General features: G+C 42.3%; 2 protein-coding genes across 3 annotated transcripts in view; one reads left to right on the top strand and one right to left on the bottom strand.

The window, feature by feature from the left end:
- Window positions 1-19,547, bottom strand: part of LOC114669158 (acyl-CoA dehydrogenase family member 11-like) — a 42,781-nt gene extending 23,234 nt beyond the window's left edge. Inside the window, exons 1-5 of one of the 2 annotated variants that reach the window (XM_028825299.2) lie at window positions 19,155-19,547; window positions 10,198-10,518; window positions 4,485-4,717; window positions 2,242-2,341; window positions 1,024-1,141 (exon numbers count right to left, since the gene is read on the bottom strand). In XM_028825299.2, the coding sequence (XP_028681132.1) occupies window positions 1,024-1,141; window positions 2,242-2,341; window positions 4,485-4,717; window positions 10,198-10,479 (733 nt within the window). In that variant the 5' untranslated portion in view covers window positions 10,480-10,518; window positions 19,155-19,547. Of the gene's footprint in view, window positions 1-1,023; window positions 1,142-2,241; window positions 2,342-4,484; window positions 4,718-10,197; window positions 10,577-10,787; window positions 10,907-19,154 lie in introns of those variants that run through there. The other variant, XM_051921039.1, reaches the window with a different exon arrangement.
- Window positions 18,041-24,851, top strand: part of thoc5 (THO complex 5) — a 50,187-nt gene continuing 43,376 nt past the window's right edge. Inside the window, exon 1 of the mRNA XM_028825297.2 lies at window positions 18,041-18,142. The gene's annotated coding sequence lies outside the window, so the exon portion shown is untranslated. The remainder of the gene's footprint in view (window positions 18,143-24,851) is intronic.

Genomic DNA, 24,851 nt, shown 5'->3' with positions numbered 1-24,851 from the left:
TTTCTACTTTATTTTCAATGGTGATGGTTTTTCTCTTCTTTACTGTAGCACCAGCACTTGCATCAGATTTGTGTTTCAGAGACACTGTTGAAGGATGAAGACTAAAGGTTAAGATGAGCTCTTCTGCGCAGCACTGTACTATCTATCACAGCAGGATGGCACCCCTCGCCAGCACGTCTGGCGTACTGAACGAGAGACAACTTCCTGCTATGTACGTAACAGTACAAGCAGGCTTGCTATTGAGAATGAATGGGGGCGCCGAGGGGTACTTCACCACCCACCCACCACACAGTCACCTCCACTACAGTATGCTGCCTGCAGCGTCCGTCCACCGAGAGCGAACAGGGTGCAGCCAAAGGCGGGTAGTGAATCGCCCACCACTGCCCCCATTCAACAGGCAGCCACCAAAGGCACACTACAATACTGCCCCCCGCCGCCCCATTCACCCTCAATATCCTCCGTTCAGCCACAACTGGGTCACCGCTTGCAGCATCACCAACCACCCACCGAAAACGAACAGCCGTTCAAAGGACACTGCAAGGCTGTGTGGTGGACGGGCAGGCAGTGAAATGCCCCCCTCCGCCCCATCAAGCCTCCGTCCTGCACATTAGCGCTTGCCGCGCACCCAGCCGCCCACTGAGAATGAATGAGGTGCAGCCCCCACCGACACATTCATCAACCGCTTGCAGCGTCCCCAGGCCAGAGATGACGGGGTGGCAGTTACTGAGGAGTCTGTGTCGCGTCCCCCAAACAGATGAAGGAGCAGCTGCAGCCCCGTTGTATGTCGGATGTCCTTTACTCGGGGACTACCTGTACTCCATATTAAACAACAGATGTTTCTCATATTCTTTTGAAATTTTGGGTAGACAGATAGATAGACAGATACTTTATTAATCCCAAGGGGAAATTCACATGTTACAGGGTGTGTTACTATTTAGGGAACTAAGAATTCCAGTGCATTGGTTTCATATGTCATAAAAACAACTGCTACATGACCTTTTGACGGCTGCCCATAAAACCTACCGACATCAGAACCTCCTTTCCGTTCAGTCATCCACTGGCCTGATGTCCAAAACTGCTTCTGATCCCGGGAAGTGAGTCTTTCAAATGGCTTTTCCAAAGGTCCTGATGCAGCAAGCGACTAATATTAAAACAAAAATGCCATTTTAAGATGAGGGTGTGCTTCGGATGAACAAACTTTACATAGCACCTTTAATGGTGAATGAGCCCTGAATGGGGTTTGAATGATTTGTTTTAGCCAAATATTGTTCTTTTATCTTTTGCAGCAATGTCTACCGCAGGCAGCATCTTCACATCAGGTAAGCCCTACTATGATATTATAAGTTACAGCCAATCGTAGATATGTTTATTAGGTTATGTGTAATTTTAAATTGGCTCCATGGAAAAGTTTGTGACTGTGAGAAAGAGAGAAAGTGGGCCCATCTAATCCCTGGGCAACTTGCCGGGATGTTTCCTGTCTCTGGCCTAATGAACTCCGGATGGGCTGCTAGCCTGAAGCGGGTTGGTTAAGTAGGCTTGAGACTGCCATTCAAATGTTTGGGTAGAAAACAGCTAGCCGAGATGAAAATGGGGCATTGGTACATTTTCATGTCATTTTCTAATCCAGACCACTTGGTGGAGCCAATTCCGGCTAGCAAAGAGCGCAAGGCAGGAGCAAACCCTAAATAGGGCACCTGTCCACAGCAGGCATCAATAAATGTGATCTCCTGAATGCATATGATGGGGGGTGCTTCTTGAATTTGGATTTGAGAAAAAAAAATTGTCATTTTTTCTTTATTTACCTATGAAAGCACATCCTGGGTGTGACATTAATCTGAACCCAGCCCTGCATCTAGGCCCTCCAACCTGCAGGGAAAAAACTGGGCATTGGTGGCAGAATTGGCACTCCAGCCACCATAAAAAAAAAAACTCCTAGTGTTCCATTCCATCTGAACTAGTGTGGCGCTGAAGTGTCACCTGTCACATGGCTGCACTCGGGTCCTAATCTGGGATCCTAAAGTAGTTTGTCATGTGGTGGGTGCGTCCCTGTGCTGTATCAGCGCCCGCTCCTAACCACTCCCTCTCTCTCTATGAAGGCACCTGCACATTTGTAAAATCAGGCTGTTCTGTAAAGATGCCATATATACATACCATCCTTCCCTTATGGCGCTGTTTTACCTCCGTCTGCCACAGTCTGGGTTTAACGACAGGTTCAGCTGCATCTTAATCATTGCTACCTACCTCAAGGACCTTTGCAGCTCCGTCAGTCATGGCCAAGGGGCACGTGAAGAGGCCAGCAGAGGGTGCAAACAGGTACAACTTTGAAATCTGCAGAAGACGGCTGCAACAAACAAAAAAAATTGGTTTTCAGATACCCCATTGTTTTAATGCAGTGGTCTCAAACTTTTAAATAACATTTAACAATGCTTATTGAGATGGTGAGGTCATTCTTAGCACTTTTTCAAATTACTACAGGTTTATGCTGGGATGGTATGCACTCATTTTCGTAATCTGCTTATCGCAGTAGAGTTTTATGTGGGAGCCCAGGCTCCGTCCTCGAACAGTCTGCTAGTCCATTAACGGACATAATCACTCATACACATCTGTGGGTCTCTGGGATGTGAAACAAAATGACACCAAAGCATTGCTTGATGTGGTAAATTTGTTAAAGGGGATATCACATTAATAAATGGGTATGCAGTTGGCTTTGTGTCCTGATGTGTGAACATCCAACCAAGCGTTGTACAGCTGCTCCACAAAGTTGGCACTGGTCTGTAAAAGATTTTCTTTTAACACACCGTAGAGGTCCTGAACATGCTGTGTGAGGAATTATATTAGCAGCCCTTATATGTGGTAGGCGTTTCGAAACATAATAAGTTTGGAAAATAGGAAGTGATGTGCCTACCAAAGAGGGGTGCTACTTTATTAGGTCCACCTTGCTAGTCCCGGGTTGGGTCCCCCTGTGGCAAAGTGGTGACTCGGAGGCTAGGGATCTGCACTGGCAATCGGAAGGTTGCTGGTTCGAATCCCGTAAATGCCAGTAGGGACTCTGCTCTGTTGGGCCCTTAACCTGCAATTGCTGAGCGCTTTGAGTAGTGAGAAAAGCACTATATAAATGCAAAGAATTATTATTATTTTGCCCTCAGAACTGCTATCATTCTTTTTGGCATATATGCAACAAGGAGCTGGAAGCTTTCCTCATTGCTCCATATTGACATGATGGCATCACGCAGTTGCTGCAGATTTGTCCTCCGCACATCCATGATGCGAATCTCCTGTTCCACCACATCCCTAAGTTGCTCTACTGCAGGGGTCACCAAGTCCAGTCCTGGAGGACCACCCTGGCTGCAGGTTTTCATTCTAACCCTTTTCTGAATGAGTGACCTGTTTCTGATGCTAATTAACTTCTTTTGAACTAATTTTTAAATGACTTGCTCTTGAAGACTCAGACCCCTTAATTGTTTCTTTTTCCTTAATTAGCTGTCAAACAATAATGAGATACAAAATGAGCCAAAGCAACTGGTGTCCATCATACAATATCTGAAAATAAAGAAAGATGAAGGTCTCAGAAATGCTGATCTGCTCTAGACAGAAATTCAAAGCTGTCCAGAACCAAAAGAATTCAAAGGCTAAATGAGGAGAGAGCAAAACATTAAAGAGCAAGTCCACTGCTGTCCATCAGGGCTTTTGTGTGTAGGACTTGGACCTTGTCCCCCAGGTGGGAGGCTTTTCTCAATTCTGCACCTCACAGGCATCACACTGCCCATTGTGTTAATGCCAGGGAGACTCCGCACCAACTCTTCTACCGACACTAGACTCGTTCAGCCTGACATGGAGCAGCTTTTAGATTTCATCATAATGTTAAGCACCAACAACAGACTGGGGCTCCTCAAGTAGCCCACCAAAGTAACTTCCAAGCCGTAAGTCCTCTAAAAGGAGAATGATGGTCGTCTTTTTTCCCAGGTCTTTGCTAATGTTCCTCTGCTCTCCTGCTAGTCCTCGATATCCAAGTATCGGAGGTTCCAACACCTTAGACATTACCTGTGTTGCCTTCACTTTTGTGGCTGCTAATTCACAGATGCTCTTATCTAATGTGATGTACGTACCATAGATATGTGAATTCAAACATAAAGGAACAATACAACCCATAATTAGCTCTAACTGCGCCATCACAAGTCCACTAAAACTGCGGGCAAAGCACAGCCAGTCATTGGAAAACTGGGAGTCTGGGAACTCAAAGGTTGTATCTCTTGTGGTGTGAGTGACATGCAAACTTTTCCATTATTCTATTACCCCTCTTCGACAGTTATTGTGGCTAGTATAGTAAAAAAACAAACTTAATAATTCAGTAAAAATGTTTCCTCTGTCACATAACTGAATAGAATGACAGCAGACAAGATGGGAGAAAGCATTAGAGCGTTTGATGTCTGCAGGCAAAAGAACCGTTCACAAAATGGCCGCATGTATCTTCATGGTGCATTTACCTCCACTCTCCGTATCGTCGTTCATATCCTGTGGCCACCAGCCCCTCTTCAGCTGAAATGTCCTTCAATTGCCCCCAGGCTGGACAGGTCACAATATGGTCCACTCTGCGCCCCCAGGAGTTGTATTGCTGCAGCCGCGGGGGGTTTTCCTCACACTGCCGGCCGAGGGCATCGACCTCGTTGCACACTCTTTGTCCGAAGTTCATCAGCTCGGCCTGCACTCCATTCAGAACCTGTAGAAGGAATAAAGCTACTTTGAACTAAAATGTGAGCTTTTTAGAACAGCGTCCACCTCTTCATTAGCTCCTCTGATCTTCACGTTGTGATGGACAGCCGGCAGCTCAACCCGGAGTGTAAGGATGGGGGAACGCAGCTACTCTGGGACACTGCCTCCTCTAGAATGCTAGATGGTGACTTACCTGCAGTATTGTAGTGCCCTGGATTTCCCGCAGTGCATCATGGGATATGGAGTTCAGCTTCACAACCCTGCTGGATACCGCCAGCAGATGCTGCAGGTAGAGAGGGGGATTTTTGCTTCCCGTATAGCCCGGAAGTACTCCCAAGTCACGGGGACGGAAGCCCTGAAGTACTTCTGGGCTGAAGAAAACTCAAGCCCTCAATTTGACCCGGAAGTGCTGGCAAGTCACGTGAGAGGAAGAACGGAAGCACTACCGGATCAAGGAGTTGGGAGGGAGTGTGACGGAGCTTGCTGGGAGGTAGAGGAGAGCATTGTGTGTAAGTCTTGAGAATTTATGTGTGTTTAATGTGGCTGGGGTGCTTTGGAGGCACTATATCCGAAAAAGAAGAAATTAAATTGCTTCTTAGTGCTTTTAACTTGTGTCCAGTGTGTTTGTCTGTTGGGGAAAAGGTGAGCAATAGTGCCACCAAGCATCCACACCGTTACAACGTATTTAACAGAAAAAGAGAATCCGAGTTCTTCATACTTTTCATGTGTTTACGGATCACCATAAGGCAACAGTCTCCCTTTGTCAACACCGTCTTTGTGTAGAACTTTGCTACTTAGCCGAATTCTTGTCATTACTCTGAAGTATCACATAAATAAGAATTTCATCGTCTTGTGGTTTTTTCTTTGCAGCTTTAAGTTTTCCAAATTGTTTTATTACTTCCATAAATTATTGTTTTTTGTTCATTTCCATTGTTTTACGTTCAGTTATTTTTTCATTGAGCTTCCTCTTCTTACTTAATTATTTTCTAAATGATTTTGCTGGCCTTTTAATTACGTTCATTTAGTTTCTCTCATCTAGGCTTCCCAAGTACTTTGGCTTGGGTGACATCACACGTTTTGGACAGTAATGCTTATTTTTCCTGGGCTGCACTCTTCTTTGGTATTATGGTATTATCCTTCTGGATGACTCGAGGACATTGACGTTCAGCGGTACAAGAGGCGCCCATAGGTATTTGGATCTTATTATGGGGTCTCCCTGTTACCTCCTGATGTGTTGAACAGCCTGCTCTTGGACCATTTCTGAGAACGATACAGGTACTGAGCTACTTACTGCTCCTAACTCTCTATATATAAAATCCAACATCTGTCTGTAGGTCTGTCCGCTTTTCACGAGAGAACTACTTAATGGATTTAGATCGGGTTTTTGTTCTATAACTGGCTGAAATACCCAGCATTGCCCGGGAGGAAAATAAAGTTGTTGTGTTTTTTATTAATTGTTTGTGAAAAATATAATAAACACAAGTTTAAAAATAAAAATAAATTAACAAACAATGAAGACTCACTAATGTGTTTGTCTTGCGGTCTTGTATATACAGTACATTATCATCCAGTTGACACTCTGAACCGGCCAACTCGATTTCATTGGCGCTCAAACATACAGAATGCTGGCAGTCACCTCCAGTTCGCCCTCTGGTGGTCATTCCAAGTGTCAACTGGATGATAACGTGCATACAAGACCACAGGATCACCCAGAAGGGGGTGGGTTAGGGTTGATTTCACCCTACAGTATTTTTAATCGACCAATGAGGAACATGTGTACCAAGTTTCATGAAAATCGCTCCAGCCATTCGGAAGTGATGTTGGAACATACATACATTGACTATGTATATATAATATATATAACTATGTATATATAATATATACAGTGGAACCTCGGTTCGCAAGCGTAATTCGTTCCAGAAACGTGTTCGCAATCCAAAAGCACTTGTACATCAAAGCAAATTTCCCCATAAGAAATAATGGAGACTCCGATGATTCATTCCACAACCCAAAACTATTCATATAGATATGATTACTTGTAATACAAAATATAAAGTAAAAATACAGAAAACAAATTAACCTGCACTTTACCTTTGAAAAGTATCATGGCTGGTGTGAGTGAGTTTCTAAACTCTTGGTGGATTTCACCCAACGGAACGACACGCGACACCCAGCACTGTAGCAGTTCGCCGTAAAAGCGAATCCAAAAAAGATCGCGGACATGCTATAAGCGCCTGCTGTTGATGGGTGATACAAGGAACAAGGAACATTATAAATGTGCAGGGCACAGTATTACTTGGCCACTAACCTGGCCACGACCCTGCCTGATTGCTGTCTCTGTGTATAGGAGAGAGTGGCAGATCCCGCTACAATAAATAACCGTGCTGTTCCTGTTTCAAGCTGAATAAAGCTGGTGTCACTAAAGTACTGAGACTCAGCTTCGTGTTTTGGGGTGCAAGACGGGTACTCACACATTACAACACACACACATTGTCACAATGCTGTAGTAAACAGTATAAGCTCGTGCAGATGTTGACTATATGAGTGAGGCACGCCGACTGTACGATTACCCACAATCCCGCAGCGAGAGAGAGAGAAGAACCATCGGCTCAGTTGTGATCACGTGATGCTTGGCAGACAAAGTGTAGACATACTACTCGTATTGCAAGACCTCGCTTGTTTATCAAGTCAAAATTTATTAAAAATTTTAGCTTGTCTTGCAAAACACTCGCAAACCAAGTTACTCTCAATCCAAAGTTACAGTGTATGTATATATATGTTTATATATATATATATAATAGATTGATAGATTTACTTGAACATTACGGTTGAGTGTGTAACTTCTCTCATCACGCACGCTAAGTATCATAGTTCACTTGCGGTACTGATTTATTTGCGCGAATCCGAGAGAGAGACAGCAGGCCATGGGGAGGGGAGCGGAGCCCTCCTAACTCACGTGTCAGCCTCGGAGCATAACTTATATCCATTTAGCTAACGAACAAGAGAACTACTTCACGGATTTAGGTCAGGTTTTTGTCTAGAATTTGCTCATACATTCCAGTTGATTTTGCGACTTCTCTCATCGCACTAAGAATCATAGTTGGCTTGCTGGAGCGATTTATTTGCGCTAATCCGAGAGAAGGGGAGGCATGATGTCAGGAGTGGGGAGCCGGTCTACTTCTGCGTGTTGGAGTGTAACTTGCCCTTGCTTAGCTAGTGATACCTGTTTGTTTATTGATTTTTAAAGTTTGTCCTGTTTCACTGCTACGGGGGCGGAGTAGCGGGGAACGGCTAGAAGATAATAACACATGGGTTATGTGCAAATTCTTTTTATTTTTCACCCTTTGGTTATTATATTTTATGTTACTGTTATTTATGTTTATTATTTGTATAATTATTTCTGTTTTTATCCATTTTGTTTATGGTTTCGTTTCTATGTGTGGATACTTCAGCTTTGGGGGTGGCTCCCCAAGAGGCGGAGCCACCTGTCAATCTTAATTGAGGGACAGCTAGCAGCCGTATAAAGGCTCATGGGAATTGCAGTCCCTTGCTGTCATTTATGTTTATTACTTGTATAACTGTGTATTTTTGATCCATTTTATTTAAGGTTTGGTTTTTATGTGTATAATAATGTTTACGTTGGTATATGGGCTGGAGACAGTGGCAGAGTTAAAGATGCTAAGATTTGTGACAAGGATGGACAGAATTAGAAACGAGGACATTAGAGGGTCAGCTCAAGTTGGACGGTTGAGAGACAAAGTCAGAGAGGCGAGATTACGTTGGTCTGGACATGTGCAGAGCAGAGATGCTGGGTATAAAGAGTGAAGGGTGCTAAGGATAGAGCTGCCAGGGAAGAGGAGAAGAGGAAGGCCTAAGTGAAGGTTTATGGATGTGGTGAGAGAGAACATGCAGGTGATGGGTGTCACAGAACAAGATGACGAGGACAGAAAGATATGGAAGAAGATGATCTGCTGTAGCAACCCCTAATAGGAGCAGCTAAAAGAAGAAGATTATACAGTGTTGTGAAGAAGGGGCCTGAGCTGCCTTGAAAGCTTGCATATTGTAATCTTTTTAGTTAGTTAATTAAAGGTGTTATTTAGCTTGACTTCTCATTATCATGTTGTATTTGGCTGATGACGTACAATATTTGAGAGATACTTTTTGTTTATTCCAACTAGCACACAGGCAGATGAAGTGATTTGCTCAGGGCCACACAGTGTCAGCACTGGGATGTGAGCCCACAGTCTCAGGGTTTGCCATTCAGAGTCTTAACCGTGACGTCACACTGCCTACGGCTTGTATGTACATTGTATGCACTTGGTGCTGGCGAGTTCTCCTCTTTATGACTATTGTTTCTCCAGATTTTTTTTGGCATTTGTCTCTATTTAGAGTTTTAACTTTTGTTTAACATAATGGTTACTGTGGATTGACTTTTCAATGAAATGACATTTTGTCACATTTAGGCAACTCCTTGTTGCCACGTTTTTCTTTCTTATTCCTTCTTTTCCCCTTGTGATCAAGCCAGAGGTTTACGGTGACTCTCCTCCTTGTGGCCTACTGCTTTCTGTTTGTTATATTTATAGTTGTTTGCACAGCTCCCCATTTTTGGGCCTGCTCCAGCTGAGGCCAGCAGGTAGTATTTGGGGCCTGGCTGGACTACGTGAGTCTCTACTGGGCAGACCAGTGAAGATTCTGGGCAGCTGGTTGGCTGAATTTTGGAGGCCTCACCTCTAACTTTGGAGGAGACTCCAATAACGGCAACTACTTTACTTTGTTGACTGATAGATTCATATAACCCAAAATCTGCTTGGGCTGAAAATATATTTTCAGTCTTTTCATAAAGAGAAGAAGAGTGTTGTACCATGTTAGCCATAGATTAATGCAGGAGAAGTAGGGTGAAATGACACCTTTTATTAGCTAACTAAATACTATTTAGTTAGCCAATAACTAAATAGTATTTAGTTAGCCAATAAAAGGTGTCACTTCACCCCACTTTCTCCCATAAAGAGAAAAATGACTTATAAAGAATGTTTATTTTTGTTTTTTTTTAAAGGTAACCATCCGTGAATCACTCAAGTAGTTGTAGGATTGTCACGAGATTGGTCAAATTCTTACTATCACCTCCAAACAACATGCAACACTCACCAGCATGCTGATAAACACGAAGTAATCTATTAAATCCCAGAACTTCACTCTAATAAATAGAAAACACAACTGGGGAGCGTTTGAATTAACTTATGAATTATCCTAAAGTTAAACACACTTTAATGAACCAAAATAGCGAATATTTAAACAATATGTCAAAAAAGACATGCAGAAATATAAATCTTGAAGCTTATTTGGTTACCGAGAGCCTTTTGGTCTAATGGTAGGACTCTGAGATCACAACTTAATTTAGAAAATAGAAAAACACTAATGGGATCACAAAATTCTTACTATTAGAAACTTCTGTGGGGCAAATGGCATCCCAACGGTGCAGCTACTCACCTCAGGAGGTAAATGTCTCCTCAGATAACTCTGCAATGGCACATCCTCTAGAAACGGATTTCCCAAGATGGGCCTGTCTTGGAAGAAAGTGCCGATAAGAGACCTGGAGAAGGGGAAGCTGACCGTTTCTCCGTTCATCGCTGCCACTTCATTTGCTTGTACCAGCCTCTGGGGGATGGAAAGAGTGAACCGGCCAGTGCTAAAAGCTCGTGGCATCCCCCACATGGCTCTGACGCGACTGATGCCACGATACACTCGGGTCAGTTCAAGCAGCCTTGGCATCTCACTGCAGTGGTATGAGCACGGAGGGGTGATTGATGGCTGAAATGAAACACAAAAGAGAGGATTTAAAAAAATAATGCCAGGAGTGGCCAGTAACCTTTAAGTACAGGGTGGTCCAGATCGAATTATGCAATTTTCATTATGCTATAACTTAAATTTATTACATAGAAAATCACCCAAAAAATCCCAGACCATCGAGAAGTGTGCAAACTGACAACATGAAGAATCGTCTTTGCGCCGAACTGGAATCGTCCCCGCATAAATCAAAGTCATCCAGACGATCTGGATCTGCAGAATTAGATCTGGACCACCCTGTAGATACCATTTCTTTAATTTTATTAAACCTCTTAGTACATGAACAAATCACGGGGAGGCAGAACTGGTTGCCACCAAGTGTAAAGTGGATGTGACACTGGCACACTGTAGGGCACAGTCACACACATCAAATTCACCAAACTGACATGGATGCCCTGACAGTTGGGATTAACTTGTTTAAGGCTAATTATTTTTTCTTCTTTTTGTCCCAGGGCTGAATATTTTTCCCAAAAAACTCACGAAGCAATAGTTTCACGCATAAATCAACATAAAATACTTATTTATGGCAAATGTCACTCTGTTTTATGTTCCAGGAGCCCCTACAGTATGCGTATTCACATATTTATTACACACGTGTTTGTCCCATCACTCATAAGCTGAAAGGCACTTTCTTGAAGTACTCGGCTGCTAATCCATTGTGTCCAGCAGCAGGCCGTGTCATTTGGTGAAGTCCAGTTGCTAGCTCGATGTCTGTGTAGTCCTCCCAGGGTGAACGTTTTCATTGGCACATCAGCTGCACGAGCGTGTGTCCATCACTGCGATCAGCTGATGCAGGTACCTGACTTTCATTTCCGATCTCCAGATCACTTGCATCAAAATCGGAGTTCGATGAATCAGCTTCCGATTCAGCAATAATACGCAATAAATAAAGAAATAAATAATACGCACAGAGAATGTTGCTTTGTGCATTTGCTTCACTCTCTCGCCCGATGTCGATGCCATTCTAGACGTTGCTTACTCTACGCTATTCATGCACACGCAGGGTTTCATCGGCCAATCAATGAGTCTAACAGTCCTCCGAGCAAAGAGGGTCTACTTATAACATAATGGTGAGTTTTATTAACATTTATCGCCCCCTCCTACCCTGATATCCATTCTCAACCCCCTGTATTGACAAAAGTCGACATCCGCCCTAAAAGAGTTAAACCAACATCGATTCGGATAGACTTGCAAATTACACACTGATGCTGTTGTGAAACTCCAGAGTTGCCAAACACATAACGTCCAAAAATGCCCACTGGGAGGATTTGCTGTCAAACCCCAGCTAGTAATAATATTGGTAGAACTTTAGTTGTCCCCCCGAGGAGAAATTTGACTTTTTACAGAAGCTCTTTAAATAAATATGTAATAAACACTATGGCCTGAACAAACACCACAATGACTGAAAAGCAAGAAATTTAAAAAGAATGATAGCCAATTCAGACGTTTTCTAAGTCACAGTGAGGCAAAACCCAAACACAAGATCTTTTGTTTCTCGCGAGAATAATACGAACAAAAAGCAAATGGTGTGGAGCACGAAAAGGCTAAAAGGAGTCTTCAGGAAACACAAGATAAGACAAGTGAACAAAGGCCCAGTGCAGAAGCCCGAACAACGTCAAAAACAGAACTAGAAGTCAAAAAGCCACAAATCAGAATAGGCACAGAAAAAAAAAAATCACAAAATCGAGAAACTCACTGCTCCCAAGTACATGCAAGTGAAGTAAAAAGAACTGTTTGCTGGCCCCTTGCCTTTATGGCAGGCTGATTGAAGACCTCCTCTTGTAGTGATGGGCAACCTGGGTGAACCGCCCACAAACCACAAGGCACATAAGAAAGGCATGAAGACAGATACATAAAAACAGAATAAAAATAATGCAAATCAAGTCAAATATACAAATAAACCAAAAAAGTGCAACAAAGACATTCAACAAGAATTTGAACCCCCGCCAGAGGAGATACCCTGGCAGAAATAACTACCTGATAACAGTGCTGGGCACAACGTCCAGAAGCAAAATATTTGGATAAGCAGAGAGAGTTGTCGGTAGTTGAGTTTACGGAACCTCTGATATCTAAAGTTTGTGAATTTTTGCCACACAAAGAAGAATGCCAAAGGAAAACGTGTCCAAATGAAAATTCCATTCAACACTGTAAGTGTATAGCTATTTCAAAACTGTCTCTCTATATATAAAAGGAAATCCTGGAATGGAAAGCAAATGCAAGGCTACGATATGTGATAATCTCGAAAGACATTTTAAAGACCCGCGAGATCAAGGAGACTTGCCACAGTGCGTCTCGCGGGGACTGTAAACACGAGACTTGGTGCCAAGAGACTGTCCCAGGGCCGTAGCAGAAAGGACAGCCGCTGTACAGGCTTTAAAAAGATCAAAGGGCAGCGCAACAGCAGCTACCCCAACCGAACGCGATAATTGTTATACAGGTACTGGTCATAAAATTAGAATATCATGACAAAGTTGATTTATTTCAGTAATTCCATTCAAAAAGTGAAACTTGTATATTAGATACATCAGTCTGTGTGTAATGAATGAATTTCAAATGTTTATTTCTTTTAATGTTGATGATTATAACTGACAACTAATGAAAGTCCCAAATTCAGTATCTCGGAAAATTAGAATATCAATTAAGACCAATGCAAAAAAAGGATTTTTAGAAATGTTAGCCAACTGAAAGGTATGAACATGAAAAGTATGAGCATGTACAGCACTCAATATTTAGTTGGGGCTCCTTTGGCCTGGATTACTGCAGCAATGCGGCGTGGCATGGAGTCGATCAGTCTGTGGCACTGCTCAGGTGTTATGAGAGCCCATGTTGCTCTGATAGTGGCCTTCAGCTCTTCTGCATTGTTGGGTCTGGTGTATTGCATCTTCCTCTTCACAATAGCCCATAGATTTTCTATGGGGTTAAGGTCAGGCGAGTTTGCTGGCCAATCAAGAACAGGGATACCATGGTCCTTAAACCAGGTACTGGTAGCTTTGGCACTGTGTGCAGGTGCCAGGTCCTGTTGGAAAATGAAATCTGCATCTCCATAAAGTTCATCAGCAGCAGGAAGCATGAAGTGCTCTAAAACGTCCTGGTAGACGGCTGCATTGATCTTGGACCTCAGAAAACACAATGGACCAACACCAGTAGATGACATGGCACCCCAAACCAACACTGACTGTGGAAACTTTACACTGGACCTCACAAAACATGGATTCTGTGCCTCTCCTCTCTTCCTCCAGACTCTGGGACCTTGATTTCCAAAGGAAGTGCAAAGTTTACTTTCATCAGAGAACATAACTTTGGACCACTCAGCAGCAGTCCAAAGGCGAGACGCTTCTGATGCTGTCTCTTGTTCAAGAGTGGCTTGACACAAGGAATGCGACAGCTGAAACCCATGTCTTGCATGCGTCTGTGTGTGGTGGTTCTTGAAGCACTGACTCCAGCTGCAGTTCACTCTTTGTGAATCTCCTCCACATTTTTGAATGGGTTTTGTTTCCCAATCCTCTCCAGGGTGCGGTTATCCCTATTGCTTGTCCACTTGTTTCTACCACATCTTGTCCTTCCCTTCGCCTCTCTATTAATGTGCTTGGACACAGAGCTCTGTGAACAGCCAGCCTCTTTAGCAATGACCTTTTGTGTCTTGCCCTCCTTGTGCAAGGTGTCAATGGTGGTCTTTTGGACAACTGTCAAGTCAGCAGTCTTCTCCATGATTGTGTAGCCTACAGCAGGGGTAGGCAACGTCGGTCCTGGAGTGCCACAGTATGTGCAGGTTTTTGTTCCAACCCAGTTCCTTAACGAGAACTCAATTATTGCTGATGAAGCACATATTGCTTAAGTGACATTTTAATGCTTCATTTTAGTGGTCTCGCTTGTTAAGGTTCTCCAACCTTAATTGCTTATTTCAATCTTAAACTGCTGCATTCAGTGTTTTAATTGCTCCTTATTAGCAATAAGATGTAAAAGACAAAGCAGCCAGCAGTTCTCCAGCTAGCTTTTTTCCAATTACATCTGTGTGTGTTCATCATGCACGGTTTGATTTAATAAAACACTTAATAGAAAAATGTGACAGACTGAAAATGATCTGTTTTAGGCTTCAAATCATTTGGATGATATCCTTGGAAAGGAAAAAAATCTACGATATAAAAGCCTTACATTGCACAGACTAACAAGCCATAAAATTAAATAAGGTCTGAGACTGGCAATGATTGGTTTCTAATTAAGCAATTGGGTTGAATGAAAACCTGTAGCCACTGCGGCTCACCAGGACCGACATTGCCTACCCCTGTTTTACATCTTATTGCTAATAAGGAGCAATTAAAACACTGAATGCAGCAGTTTAAGATTGAAATAAGCAATTAAGGTTGGAGAACCTTCACAAGCGAGACCACTAAAATGAAGCATTAAAATGTCACTTAAGCAATATGTGCTTCATCAGCAATAATTGAGTTCTCGTTAAGGAACTGGGTTGGAACAAAAACCTGCACATACTGTGGCACTCCAGGACCGACGTTGCCTACCCCTGGCCTACAGAACTCGAGTGAGAGACCATTTAAAGGCTTTTGAGTTAATTAGCTGATTAGAGTGTGGCACCAGGTGTCTTCAATATTGAACCTTTTCACAATATTCTAATTTTCCGAGATACTGAATTTGGGACTTTCATTAGTTGTCAGTTATAATCATCAACATTAAAAGAAATAAACATTTGAAATTCATTCATTACACACAGACTGATGTATCTAATATACAAGTTTCACTTTTTGAATGGAATTACTGAAATAAATCAACTTTGTCATGATATTCTAATTTTATGACCAGCACCTGTGCATCCTTCAAGAAAGAATTCAAATACGCCCGCAGCCAGAAATAAAAGACAGGTATTGCTTTTACAACGTCACACGAGACCAGGCAGTGAGCCATCATTTAAAACAAGTCAACATACCCCTAAGCTAGCAGTTGTTGGATTGCTTTTGGCAGGCAAGCATCATGTGCTCCGAGCTCTTAAAACAACGACATGCGACAGGCAGAAGAGGCAGCTAGCAAGCAGCAAAAAGACAGCAGATGATCCAAAGGCATATCCATTAGCGTACGTTCAGCCGCAACACCCTTCACAACACGAGCAGCATTATACGTCTGGGAAGAAAGAGATGTATCCATGCGCGGGGCAGGAAATAAAGAAGCATTGTTTTTACAAAAGTTTTTAAAGTAAAAGTGAAAATAATGCATATGTAACAATTCACAAGAAAATAACAGTCTCTTTAAATTGTAGATTGCCTGCCTAAGGTAAATTCATCCCTGATGAATGGGGACGTGGGAATTAGGGGTCCTTTCATTGGATTAGTGCTATTTCAGATGTGGAATGGCAAAATGGGGGAGGCAGCTTGATGAATGAGGTCTCCAGGACTTAAAACAAATCCAAATCATATTATGTGATATCATCTAATGTGAAATTCTACTCCGTACTTCTAGAATTTTTATTTGATACTGTATTGAGGACTTATTCTGTTCTATGTATTGTACTGTACGGCTCAGAATTAAAAGACAATGAGTAAAATGACAAAGTAGAACTTCATAAAGACGTTTACAAACGGTGCTAAACACATGCAGAGCAGGTTAGAGACTATGAAAGCAGGGTAATTAGAAAGGCTCAAAAAAAAACATTGGCGCTATACACGTGGAGAAAGTTAAAGGATATGAAAGTAGGAAAATTAGAAAATATAAAAAAAGAAAGTAAAGATTGCAGTAGCGCAAACAAACAAACTGCCTCATTTAACTATGCACCAGTCTAACTTTGGTTTTGCACAATAATTACTACACTATTGCACCTTAACACTTAATTCTACCGGTACTTTATTCACATTATTTTACTTATTTATTATGTTCTACTATACTGTTATCTTTCAATCTGTGACGTTTTGTTAATCTAACTGATATTCTTCTAACTTTGCACAGTTTTTGATAAGCGGATCAGGATGCATTTCACTGCGTGTTGTCCTGTATAACTATGCATGTGACAAATAAAGAATCTTGAGAATTTAAAAAACGGAGTTTACCGCACATGCATTTATTGGTTACTTTGTTAGTGTATATATATTTATCTGTCTGCTTATTTAAAAAGCTAAATTTACCCCAGCAGTCAAAAACGTTCTGTCTAGCCCTTGTACAAAAACCTAGACAAAAGCTGGGGTATCACCTTGGTAACTCCATGTACTTTTGGAACTGTGAGAGGAAAATAGCACAACTTTACAGACAGGAGTCCAATGCAGAACTCGACTTACTTTGTTATTTTGTAAAAAAAAATTATTAACTGCTGATGATGTCGATCGTTTTGTCTGTGCTGAAATTCCAAACAGAGAAACCTGTCCTGACCTCATCAAAAAGATTCCGCATATTGGGACTCGCAAGATTACAAATATTGTTTTTACAGAAGTTCTGAAATAAAAGTGAAACTAATGAAACAGCAAAAATTCAAAGAAAAAAAAAATCTTAAAAGTGTGTATCTGGAAAACCAAATACGGGGGTTGGCGAGCGAAGCGAGCAGGAGGCGAATACCCCCTAGTCAATCCAAAAAAAAGTTACTGTGATAAATATTATCAAGCACCTTGACGATGTGACAATACAACTATTGGCAATCGACACTATGCCAACACGCACCTGGCACCGCTCTGAATAGTCTGGGCACATGAACTAGCAGCCATTTCTTAGTCAGAATCTCCCACACTGTTCACTTTTGGAATATAATGTAATTTGTTCTTAGTGCGTGTGGATGTGGGGTTACACGTACATCATTTATATATTTTTTTACCAAGTTCATTACATGGAAAAACTTATATGCATGTGATTTAATAGTCGACTGCGCAATTCTCATCACCTTCAATAGGCAATACAGAAAAGCCTTCAGCTTTGCAAAGGCCAAAATGATCATCTTCAAGTGTCCTAAAGGCCACGTTCTTTGCCAGTACACATAAACATAACTGTTACAGGAATACAAGAGTACAACCCTCCATGAGATGAATGGGTTCCGTTTTGAGCGATTGTTGCCAGCAAGTACTCGGGGCGAGCACATCCTTCGATCATACAGTAATTAGACTTATTGATTGCTAATAAATGTAATAACGAGCGAGAAACGAGGCGGAGGCGAAGGCTAACCATCCCCCCTCCACCCCCCCCCCCCCCCCCCCCCCCCCCCCCCCATGATGCCGTCTGGAAATCTTAAAAGTCTGTACAAATGAGAAACCCCTGCTGTGCCTCTTTTCAAACTAAGTGACTACTGAAGCAGATGACTTCAAACCCCAACGAAGAATGAAAAGGAACTGCATTCTAATACTGACCACTACACTCTGACCCCGCCTCTTTGCTCGCCTTTTGCGCTTTTGTGTTCTTTACATCGGTGCGACGTGCCATAAAGTCGGTACGGTGATGTGATTGGACGGGCGCCTGAGGTTGCTGAGTTACCCAATCACGTCGTCTCTCTCTCTCTCTGGCTTCTGCTCTCGCTCTGTTTTACAGCCGGCTGCTCGACGGCGCAGCAGAAAGAGAAACCGCAGCGAGGTTTGTAGCGTTAGTTCCAGTGATCAAACCATCCCTGCAGGTAATGTAAAATATGTGGCTTACTCTTCCCAAGGAGTTACAGAACTGCCGTTAAAGAACTGAATCCAACGACAACACCCGCTTCGTCTCCAAAGCCGCGTCCTACAGTCAGTCGGGGATCCTTTGGCTGCCCTATAGGGTCTACATTAGCACTCATACTGCATAACCGCGTTTCATATTCATTGCTTCTTCTTAATGTATTTACATTAGTTGTGGCATTAAACATTTTGAGAGGAAAAAATGCTCTTTTATTTGCGACTTACTTTAGTAATAACAATGCCTCTGTTTTTGGCTAGAATTTCCTGACCACCCCTTAACACCGCCCATGGCAATGTGTACGGAAAATGAAAGATTGAAAAATGGATGATTTTGGAGCAGATACCATGAAACACTACAAGAAAGTTAATTACCTGCTTGTAGTCTTTGAGGAGGGGATGCGAGACTGGACTAAATACTGGAGATCGCCCTCCTTGGGATTAATAAAGTATCTATCTATCTATCTATCTATCTATCTATCTATCTATCTATCTATCTATCTATCTATCTATCTATCTATCTATCATTATGGACGGCTGGCGTCATTCTTGATATGAACGCACGTATATTGTATTTCAGCTACCAGGACAGAGAGATTTCCATTCACGCATGTTTCGCTTTTCTGAGATATACTAATGGCGTGCGTTTGGTCAGCTGTGGACTCTAAATTGGTCCTGTTTGAGTGTGTGTGTGTGTGTGTTATGGTGCCCGGCGTCCGACTGGCGACCCGACCAGGGCGGGTTTCTGCCTCTTTACGCACCTCTAGCCAAATACAAAGCATTACAAACATGACGCCACTGTCCTTCAGTTGTCACAAATGCAAACGGTTGTTTTCTAGTTGAACAAACTACATTTGATGTCTGAAACATCCACTATAATACTATTAGTAACCCAACAACAAGGGCAACGTTAAGTATGCGGCGTTGAACACATCGAAGGGTTCGCGATCGAGCGCTTGCCACCATTGGTACACTTACTCTGCCTCAGTTTTTCAGTGCTTCTGCCCAAAAGACGCCACCACACCAAAGTGGTCTTCGAGGTACCCGCAGGGCAAATTCGTCACTTCCGTCTGCGGGGTCGTCAAGGGTATTGCTGCAGCCCGAAGTGAAATGGGCGTGTCCTTTGGTCTAGTGTGCGTTCCAAAAGGTGAGCGCGAAACTGTACGCGATGTACAGAGCGGCTTTTGCGCATGCGTACGGCTGTCATCTGTGGAATCCGTTTTAACCTTTAATTTAATTTGATATCTGCTGCTTTTAATCTACACCCAGCCTTGCAAGCAGGAATGCCTCCAATTTGCGAGGAATACTTGAGGGTTGGTGGCAGGATTGACCCTCCAGCCACAGTAAAAAATAAAAAAAAAATGAAACTGTTTCATTGCGGTGCTGACGTGACACTCGCTGCAGTTGTGTCCGGGACGCGGTGTCCCAAACCTGGTGACTCGTCATGTGCTTGGTGCAGCAATCGGCGCACGCGCTCGGGTTTATAAAATGTGACGTCAGGCTTTTGAAATTTGATACCAAGTTTGAGGATGTTGGTATCAAGAAATAAAACAAAAAAAAATAGAGACGAGACAGATAAGGCAGCTTGATTGTGCGTATTTACACAAAAATTATCACAGGACACATATCAAACTGTAATCTTTTTCTCCAGTATTCCTTATTAAAATGTCGTATGGCATTAGGAAGAAAGGAATTTCTGGAGCTATTTGTGTGGGTTTTTCAAAGCGACTGTCCTCCCTGATTCACTGAAGTTGAGTTCTGCACATAATGGCTGTCTGTCCTCAGTTGATGTGAGTCTCCAGTTTCTTTAGTCTTGTCCTCTGACACACACTTGCCAGATCATCTCCGTCAGCCCCAATAACTTTAGCTGCAAGTTTAGTAATCTGATGGGGATTTTTAAAATTTTGATTTGTCAGACGACTTAACCAGGCAATGAAACTGAAAGTGATGACAGACTGGATCATAAAGGACAGCAGGAGGTCCTTGTCTACTTGAAATTGTCTGAGTTTGAATGAGCACTGATTGCATTGTGGGAATATTTTTTTGTATTTTTATTCCAGTTAGGAACTGACATAGATAACATCTTAAGTATTTATATTCATTCACTATTTCTACCTCCTCTATCTTGCCTAAAGAAGGGCCTTCAGTTGCCTCTTAAGCTTACATATTGTAATCATTCTAGTTGGCAAATAAAAGGGGTCATTCTGCTGGACTTCTCTACCTCCTCCCTCAAAACAACAGTGGGTGAACATCCATATTACTGTCTCTTAAAATCAAAGATCATTTCTTTGGTCTTTTTTACATTCCGAGTGAGAATGTTCTTATTACACCAGTTTACCATCCAGTCCACTTGGTTTAGATAGGGGCTTTCATGCCCCCCAGATATGCATCCTATGAGCATGGTCAAAAAAATGGCATGTCAGATTAAAATAAAAAAAAAATATGTACATCGGTTGCACATAATAAAATTGTTTTAATCAAAAATAATTAAAGTATTCTTAATGCACTAAATTAATATATATGCTGAAACAACATGATATTTTTATAACTTTTTCTGTTAAATTAATTATATCTTTCTATTATAGAAGGAAATCCTGAGACGAGACTTTGGCCAATTAGATTTTTTCAAGTGCCGCCCTCCTCTCAACCATATTAAGCCACGCCCTCTCACCTCTCATTGGTGTGAATGATTTTGACAGACACAGTTCCTGCTCTCTTAGCTCTTTTTTGCATACAACAAGCGACTCTGTTTGTGGCTTCTTTCTCATCACCCTGCCATACAGATGTTCTTTGTGCACTGAATTGTAGAACGATGTACAGATACACCATCTGCAGCCAGATGTTCTTGCAGGTCTTTGGAGGTGATCTGTGGGTTGTCTGTCACCATTCTCACAATCCTGTTCATATGCCACTCCTGTATTTTTCTTGGCCTGCCAGACCTGCTGGGTTTAACAGCAACTGTGCCTGTGGCCTTCCATTTCCTGATTCCATTCCTTACAGTTACAGAAACTGACAGTCTAAACCTCTGAGATGGCTTTTTGTAGCCTTCCCCTAAACCAGGAGACTGAACAATCTTTGTTTTCAGATCTTTGGAGAGTTGCTTTGAGGATCCCATGCTGTCACTCTTCAGAGGAGAGTCAAAGGGAAGGAAGCACAACTTGTAATTGACCACCTTAAATACCTTTATATTTCATGATGGGACACAGCTGTCTATGAAGTTCAAGGCATAATGAGCTCATCCAGCCAATCAGCATTGAGCAGTGACAGGCATTCAAATCAGCACAATGACAAGGGGACCCACATTTGTGCACAGCCAGTTTTTCACATTTGATTTAATTTCATACAACTAAATACTGCGTCACTAAAAATCTTTGTTCGGAAAACACCGCAGTACTCCTAGGAAATGAAAGACATACCACTGTTATCTTTTTTGTTGAAAGGAGAGTCAATTATTATGCAGGCTGAGAGGGGGTCCCAAACTTTTTACTGCATATTTATGTAACTGTATGTATTATAAAACAAATATAAAGTGCAAAAATTGCTCCTTGACACCTTTCACAAAATATTTTTTTATTTTCAAACAAGCAAATTCGGCAACTGCATTATTATTATATTTGGGTGTGTTATTGATTTGTCTGTATGTATTAATAGTATTTATATTTATCTAGCTGAGCAATGTTATAATATTAATGAGCAGCAATACTGTAAGTAGTTGACCCGTAACGACAGTCAGAACGTTTGTTTTCTTCAAGTACGTTAATGTAACTGTACTAAGCAAGTAAATCTAGACAACTTAATAGTATATTTACTGACTTGTGACGGTCATTAGTGAGCATAGTTTGATAGAACATTAAAAGAGAAGACAAGGAAAAACATAAAATGGAGTAATGTTAGCCTGTGTGATGAAGTGTTTTAAATGAATACCTGAATATTTCTCGTGTGTGTTTTTTCTTCATTTTATAACTGTTATTTAGATAGATAGATACTTTATTAATCCCAAGGGGAAATTCCCATACTCCAGCAGCAGCATACTGATAATAAACAATATTAAATTAAAGAGTGATACAAATGCAGGTATAACAAACACTAACTTTGTACAATGTTTACGTTTACCCCCCCCCCCCCCCCCGGGTGGAATTGAAGAGTCGCATAGTGTGGTGGAGGAAAGATCTCCTCAGTCTGTCAGTGGAGCAGGACGGTGACAGCAGTCTGTCGCTGAAGCTGCTCCTCTGTCTGGAGATGATCCTGTTCAGTGGATGCAGTGGATTCTCCATAATTGATAGGAGTCTACTCAGCGCCCGTCACTCTGCCACAGATGTCAAACTGTCCAGCTCAGTGCCTACAATAGAGCCTGCCTTCCTCACCAGTTTGTTCAGGCGTGAGGCGTCCTTCTTCTTTATGCTGCCTCCCCAGCACACCACCGTGTAGAAGAGGGCACTCGCCACAACCGTCTGATAGAACATCTGCAGCATCTTATTGCAGATGTTGAAGGATGCCAGTCTGCTAAGGAAGTATAACCAGCTCTGTCCTTTCTTGCACAGAGCATCAGTATTGGCAGTCCAGTCTAATTTATCATCCAGCTGCACTCCCAGGTATTTATAGGTCTGCACCATCTGCACACAGTCACCTTTGATGATCACGGGGTCCATGAGGGGTCTGGTCCTCCTAAAATCCACCACCAGCTCTTTGGTTTTGCTGGTGTTCAGGTGTAGGTGGTTTGAGTCGCACCATTTAACAAAGTCCTTGATGAGGTTCCTATACTCCTCCTCCTGCCCACTCCTGATGCAGCCCACGATAGCAGTGTAGTCAGCGAACTTTTGCACGTGGCAGGACTCCAAGTTGTATTGGAAGTCCGATGTATATAGGCTGGACAGGACCGGAGAAAGTACAGTCTGCTGCGGTGCTCCTGTGCTGCTGACCACAATGTCAGACCTGCAGTTCCCGAGACGCACATACTGAGGTCTGTCTGTAAGATAGTCCACGATCAATGCCACCAGGTATGAATCTACTCCCATCTCATTTCCTTTTGCTCTTAACCGGCGACAAAAACTCAAACCCACAACCTGTCGCTTCTTTGGAAGTCACGTGACTTTACTGCCAGGTTATCCAAACCTCCACTGACGGTGAATCTGTTCGGTGTTTATTTCCGGTGAATCTAAATAGAACTATTTTGACTTCAACAACAACATTTCTTTCTGTAGCACATTTTCATACAAATGATGGAACTCAAAGTGCTTTACATAATGAAGAAAGAGAAAAAAGACAAAATAAATAAGAAAATTGAATTAGGGAACACTAATTAACATAGAACATTAACATAGACTTGTACCTAAATGACTGAAATGAGTATATTGCACATCCCACAAGATTCAGTAAATGAAACATGATCCAGTTATGTTCAAAAGTGGAACATAAACAATACATGTAACATAAAGTAAATACTTTTTTGTAAATGTAACAACCTGCCATTTTGCTTTTTTCAACTGTACTTGGTAATGGAGCAGCGGTTATTGTTGGTCTCCGGTCACTTGTGTACGGAGTAAATAGTAATGCTGATAAGAGACACCCCTGTGTTTGAATGAGTGACATTTAATAAAAGCGTCCTGTACTTTGACTGTCTGTAAATGATTTAAAAGTACGTCCTGAACCCATAATGTGATAAACAGGTTAACATTTCTACCATTCAGTTTCGCAATCAGTGTGTGAGGCTGGATGGTATTGACTGCTGAAGAAACTTCCAGAAATTGTGCTCTGACGTAGGAACCATGCTGATCGAGAAAAGTGCAGATTTGACGTACAGTAAGATAACAAGCAGAGTGTCTTCCACACGTGTGTTGCACAGTAATTGGTGGTTATCTTGAAAAGGCTTTGTCATTAAAATGTTTCTACACCAAATATTCAAAGCATTTCCTTGCAGTAGAGGTGAGTGGCGCTGGTGTGTCGTCATGCTGACAGCTCGGCCCGGACACCTTCGAGACGGGCGTCATGCTGGACTGTGTCCACAGCTTGGGCACAACACCACTGGCCAGTGAGAAAGCAAATGAAGACCCCGGAGGGCGAGAGCTGCTTCACGCAGGACTGACCAGATATGCCGTCTGGCCTTGCATTGTGAGCCGTTCTCCACTTCGGTTAAACTGAACCCACACAGAAATCCTGATGTTTTTATAAAGCATCTCCTTTACTTTTGGGGGCTGAAATCACTTCTTTTAAATCTGGTAAGAAAAAGTTAATCTGCCAAACGCTTGTGGACCTTGACACTCTCTTTTCAGATCCCAGACCTTTAGTAGTTTTTCCTTTAGTTGGGCTCACCTGGCAAACTAATTTTTACAGGTGTCCGAGATTGATTTCAGTGATCAAAAGACCCCTGAGACACAATACCATCCATGAGTTTAATTGAAAACAAAAATATTTAATCTTTATGACACTTAAATACAATTTGCACAATAATTTAGAACGTGGTGTGTTTGTGAGTCATGGACGCTATCCACTGACCTGAGACTCCTTCATGTGTGTCTCTTCAGAGAGTCCTTGGGTACTGCTGGTTTGACTTTGTGTTGCTCACGGAGTCCTGAATGAGGCACATGACCTGCTTTACCTACGGCCATGAGGTGCAATTCCCCGACGGTGATCTGGCTCGTAGCATCCTCATTGTTGGGGACCCAAGTGGCTGGACCA

Source organism: Erpetoichthys calabaricus, chromosome 18, assembly GCF_900747795.2.
Source record: "Erpetoichthys calabaricus chromosome 18, fErpCal1.3, whole genome shotgun sequence".
Taxonomy (NCBI): domain Eukaryota; kingdom Metazoa; phylum Chordata; class Cladistia; order Polypteriformes; family Polypteridae; genus Erpetoichthys; species Erpetoichthys calabaricus.
The sequence above is the reverse complement of the archived record's forward strand: the minus strand, read 5'-3'. Positions and strand labels throughout refer to the sequence as shown.